The sequence below is a fragment of the Leguminivora glycinivorella genome, chromosome 5 (assembly GCF_023078275.1).
Source record: "Leguminivora glycinivorella isolate SPB_JAAS2020 chromosome 5, LegGlyc_1.1, whole genome shotgun sequence".
Classification (NCBI taxonomy): Eukaryota; Metazoa; Arthropoda; class Insecta; order Lepidoptera; family Tortricidae; genus Leguminivora; species Leguminivora glycinivorella.
The window spans coordinates 16,067,106-16,072,506 of NC_062975.1; the positions used below are offsets into that span (position 1 = coordinate 16,067,106).

Here is a 5,401-nt window from a genome sequence, read left to right on the forward strand (position 1 = left end):
GCGAGCAGGACGGGACCATATAAACGCTAAAATGATAACATTGAGTAAAAATTATAAGAGAACTAGCTTTTGCCTTGACTTTTGATCTAAGAAACAACCGGGGAAAATACATACTGTTAGTTCAATGTATTGTTAGTAGACCGCATATCGATGTGTGAAGTGCACGGTGTTTTTGCGTCTTCTTCTGTATTTAAGGGTATTTAGGTACTCGTAGCCATATATTGTACTACAGTAAGTATATTTATTTCCCACAGTTTGACTGACCTACCGTGACAAGGGCCATATTATTAAATAAGATTGCGTATACAAAACCGAGCAACTCAACTTTTGGCTCAAACATTTATTTTCTTCCATTCAACATTTTGTGTCCTCAATGCAATAACTAAGTATTAGGGATGTACCGACTAGTGATTTGACGACTAGGCCGACTACCGACTAGTCGGCGCCTGGATGGCCGATTAGTCGGCTAGTCGGCCATAACATAATTTTCGACTAAATTCACCAGAATGTTTGAATGACATTTTTGGTTCTTTCGCGCGTTTAATGTTTTTTTCAGGTTCAAGGGTTTATGAGAATATTTATACGAGGAGGAAAATATACTTACTAAGTATATTTTCCATCTCGCATCGTTATTAATGTGTGATATTTTCTTAATGAAACATACCTCTTTCCACACACTAAATAAACTATGAAACAGGTTCTGTTATAATTTATTTATAAAAACCAGCTGAGCATTACGCCAATCGTTCACAGTCCGTAGCGTACGAGTATCGTAGTCATATCTCTTTCGCTTTTATTAGTGAGACAACGATCACTACACTACGTACGGTACGAAACGCATATGGACCATGAGTAATTGGCATCTTATCTACACGCCCAGTGTGCCTACCGTGAGTTCTAAAACGCTATTCGATGGCGTAAAGGCCAAGAAAAATTACATTCCTTATAATAAATTATAGTGATTAAAGTGAACAGCGCCCCCAAATTATTACACACTAGGACCAAAAATTACATGCATTTTCCGTGACGTTATCGTGTATATTCAAAACTCGTGGTAGTTAGTGTATATACACTTTTTACACAGATGATCGTGTACAAGGTCCGTTATCACTACGTTTGTAGGTAATTGATACGTCACATCGTTATTACCTCTTCGAGTCAGTTGAAGGCCGCAGAGCCGGCTCTGCGGTCGACACACTATTTGTTTAAATTATTACAATTTGTATCCAAAGTCCTATTTTTAATACACACGTATTTACAAACGTAATCATTTAGTTCAAATTTGATGTAACGCGTTGTTCAAACACACGCGCATCGCAATAACGCTAATATAGAATCAAATTGGAATATTATTGTACAATTCTGAATGAACGTATTAGTTAGATAATATATCAGTGCTATCGATTACATGAGTGATAAGCGACTTAAGTCCACTGTGTAAGTGTCAGAGATATAAGAATGAGGTTAAGACAATCGGCGTTATTTAAAACAAGTAAATAAAGAGAACTGTTCCTCAAGAATATAGTAGAAGGAAAGATAAAAGGAAAGAGAGGGAGAGGAAGACCTATGAGAAACTATTTCAAACAAACAAAAGAAAAGGTTCAGGTCGTGTAGTACCAGAAGGTGAAGGAGTTGGCAGATGACCGGACGAGTTGGAGATTGCTCCACCGACAAGAGCACAGCTCTTAAGTTTGAAGAGGAAGAAGAGAAATAAGACTTATCAAATTCTTTGACCGAGAAACATGAGATATTCGAAGAATCTCGTATTATTTTCGTTATTCGCGGTGAATTTGGTGGACCAACCAGCTCCTGAGGTGGAGATCGCACAAGGCAGACTGAGTGGAAAGGTCAGCGATGACGGATCATACTTCGAGTATGTCGGGATTCCGTACGCGACGACCAATCACAGCACTCGGTTTCAAGTGAGTTTGTTTACTGTGTTTTATACATGTGTTAATGTGGTATAGTGTCGTGATACATACAGCGTTTAATCTTTTCGCATTTGTTATGAATTACTTGAAACTTCGCGGTCTAAATTAAAGTAAGATATATACATAAATTAATGTAAACCTTTGTCTATCATATCTTTAAATAAGATGTTTCGAAACCTCAGAATTATTTACCGACTTTGTACCAATTGTGTATTTTGTTCAAATAACAACGGCCTTGAAAATCAAGAATTACGATTTCGTACCATACATACTATTTCGTCGTAAATACACGGATGTGTGTCATTTTAATATATATCACTATCGTGACTAGTGTGAATGGATAGTAACCATTTATTTTTCTGTAAAAATAAAAAAAATATTTTTCTGTAAATCTTGGTTAAATTTATTTATTTATGTTTGTACAAATGTACCCTTGACTTTCATAAGAGCATTATGTTAATGCCTACATTGAAGAATAAAGAATTTCATTTCATTTCATTTCAATGAGACAATGTTTTATTCCCTGTTTACTACTGTTCATATTATGTTTTCCTTCTACTTAAATATTGATTATTGAGCTAAGGTAAAAATATGTACCTATCTACTTTTTTAAGATGAGGGTAGAAAAAACTTATCAGAAAATAGAAGAAATCTGCGTTTCCTCTCTTCTGGAAAATGTCCCTTACGGAATAGGGATATTTTATATTTTTGATAGGTAAATATTTATTCATTCTTGAAGATCGGTCTTGAATTAGTAGTCAGCATGCCTGCAATCGATGCCAGTAGGATAAAATATAGGTAGTTTATACTTAATCGTTCTTTTCAATCAGTGTCTGTATATTAAAATTTAGGTATCCTAATTTCAGGCACCTGGACCGCCACCAACATGGAAGGGCACTTTCAAAGCCACAGACCACATTTACATGTGCCCACAGAACTCCAAGTTTGGCAGAGTTGGCAGAGAGGACTGTCTCACGATAAATGTCTACGTCCCTACTATGCCTGCGCAAGAGGGACCCATGCCCGTCATGGTCTACATCCACGGCGGAGCCTTTGCTCTAGGCAGCGGAGGCAAATTTGTCTACGGACCAGATTATCTAGTTAAACATGATGTTATCATAGTTACGTTTAACTACAGATTAGGCGCACTAGGCTTCATGTGTTTAAATATAAAAGAAGCGCCTGGAAACGCTGGTTTGAAAGACCAGCTGGCGGCTTTGAGGTGGGTAAAAAAAAATATCGCCGCGTTCGGCGGCGACCCTGACAATGTGACTGCATTCGGTGAAAGCGCTGGAGCTACCTCTTTGTCTATACTTATAGCAAGCGACGCAGCTGATGGCCTGTTCCAGAAAGCTATCATACAAAGCGGATCGTCTATAGCCAACTGGGCAATTAATAGAAAGCCAGTGTGGGTATACAGCCTCATAGCCAAACAGTTGGGATATGATACGCAAGACCCGCACGAGCTGTACAATATATTCAAAGACCTACCTGTAAAGGACTTCCTCAGGACCAGACCGAGGAAACCTTTAGACAAGTTCTTTGACACGCAACTATTGCATTTACCATGCGTAGAAAAACCATTTCCTGGAATAGAACCTATAATAACAGATATGCCTTTTAATATGCTTGAAAGGAAGAAACTGAATATATCTGTAATTTATGGATCCAATAGTAAAGAAGGTTTATTTCTAATAGGCGAAGAGACGCCTGCAACTGTCAATGAAAGGAATGGGCGGTATTTATTCGCTTCTGATTTAGAATTTAAAACAGAACAAGAAGCTGAAAAAGCGGCGAAAGAAGTCAAAGAATTTTACTTCGGAGAGGAGACTATCGATATGACAAAAATACTAAACATGTCAGATCTTTATACTCATCTGTACTTTGAAATGCCGTCGTTGATTGAAAGTGAAGTTGTAATCAAAACTACAAATAAACCTGTTTATAATTACTATTTCGATTATGGCGGCAACAGAAATGTTCTGAAAGTCGTCTCTGGCTATCGGAGCGCTGGAGGTGCCTGCCATGCCGATGAGTTATTCTATTTATTTAAAACAGACTTTTGGCCAAATTTTGTGGAGATTTGGAACAGAAAGGATTCAAAAACAATAGATACAATGACTAAATTATGGACCAATTTTGCTAGATATGGGTACGTAAACATTACATAATTTGTTCATAAGCTGTCGAGTAGGTATTTCAGGCTGCTTACTTTGAAGATCGTTTGTCTCAAATAGATCACGCTAAAATTATCTGAAACATATAAAGTTAAATGGAAATTAAGAAATACGATAAAAAACATACAACGGAACATTATACACAACTACTAGTAATTAATCATAATCATGCTTCCACGATCATATTTATACCTTCTTTAGAACTTTAGCCTCCTACTCACCTGGTTTCCAAGGAAGTTTCTGGACAAGGCAATTAGTGTTACACACAGGTTGATTACAATTATTACCTAACAAGAGTTGGCAAGAGATTTATGCTGGCTAAGATTACACATGGAATATGAAACTAATATTTGATCTATCCATATTTTCATTGTATGTTTTCAGTAAGCAGTACAAATACATTGTACATTGTGATAGTCAGTGCGCCAAATATATCGGAATACTTCTTTATTTTTATAGAAACAAAAGTTTATATTTGGCGCTTTGTCTGTCAGAATAAATTCGACGCTGACGGTACCTACATGATTTATTTTTTTACAGGAACCCAACGCCAGAATCCGTCACGGATCTCCCACAATGGTCCCCGAGCTCTCGAGAGGGGTTAAAACTACTCTATATAGGGGAAGAGGTCAAAATGGGCCCAGTGCCTAACCCTGAGGCCTACGAAATGTGGCGACGAACATTTTTGACCTATCGACGAAAAAAGGTAGACAATTGATTAGTAAATTATTTATTTCTTACTAACCTTTGGTTTTATTGAAGCTTGGTCTTTAAAATATTTGTTCCTGAGTTATTAATGTTTTCTATTTTATTGAGGACTAGCTTTTGCCCGCGGCTTCGCTCGTGTTAAAGTCGAAAATTGCAGAATGATTCATACAAATTTCCACCCCTCATTTTAGGGAAGTGGGGAGTTATAAAGAGACAAAAAGTAGCCTATATCACTCTCCATCCCTTCGACTATCTCCATTTCAAAAATCACGTCAATTCGTCGCTCCGTTTTGCCGTGAAAGACGGACAAACAAACAGACACACACACTTTCCCATTTATAATATTAGTATGGATTTGCATATTAAATAATATATCGTTGTACCTAATACGGACCCACTACACAAATCTTCTTGAACTTACCGTGGGACTTATCTTTCTAAGAATATCCTATATTATATACCTCACAAGAAAAGCAATCACGATATCGAAACCCACGCAAAAACAATAAAAGCGAGACTTCACTCCGAATCATGTTCGGAAGTGTCAAAAGAGCGGCGATCAGAGTAATAGTTCCTCGTAATTCG

The 5,401-nt window shown here is 37.2% G+C and overlaps 1 protein-coding gene across 1 annotated transcript; it reads left to right on the forward strand.

Moving 5' to 3' along the window:
* The first annotated feature begins 1,173 nt into the window (after nt 1-1,173).
* LOC125226639 (esterase FE4-like) lies at nt 1,174-4,852 on the forward strand. The gene is made up of 3 exons (XM_048130673.1): nt 1,174-1,922; nt 2,798-4,083; nt 4,649-4,852. Exons 1-3 carry the CDS (start codon nt 1,743-1,745, stop codon nt 4,824-4,826), a joined length of 1,644 nt encoding a protein of 547 aa, XP_047986630.1. The 5' UTR covers nt 1,174-1,742; the 3' UTR covers nt 4,827-4,852.
* Nucleotides 4,853-5,401: the final 549 nt, after the last annotated feature.

Coding starts and splice junctions, on each gene's coding strand:
- LOC125226639 (XM_048130673.1), top strand. CDS start 1,743: ATGAGATATTCGAAGAATCTCGTATTATTTTCGTTATTCGCGGTGAAT. Junction 1,923..2,797: donor ATCACAGCACTCGGTTTCAA/GTGAGTTTGTTT, acceptor TCCTAATTTCAG/GCACCTGGACCGCCACCAAC. Junction 4,084..4,648: donor ACCAATTTTGCTAGATATGG/GTACGTAAACAT, acceptor ATTTTTTTACAG/GAACCCAACGCCAGAATCCG.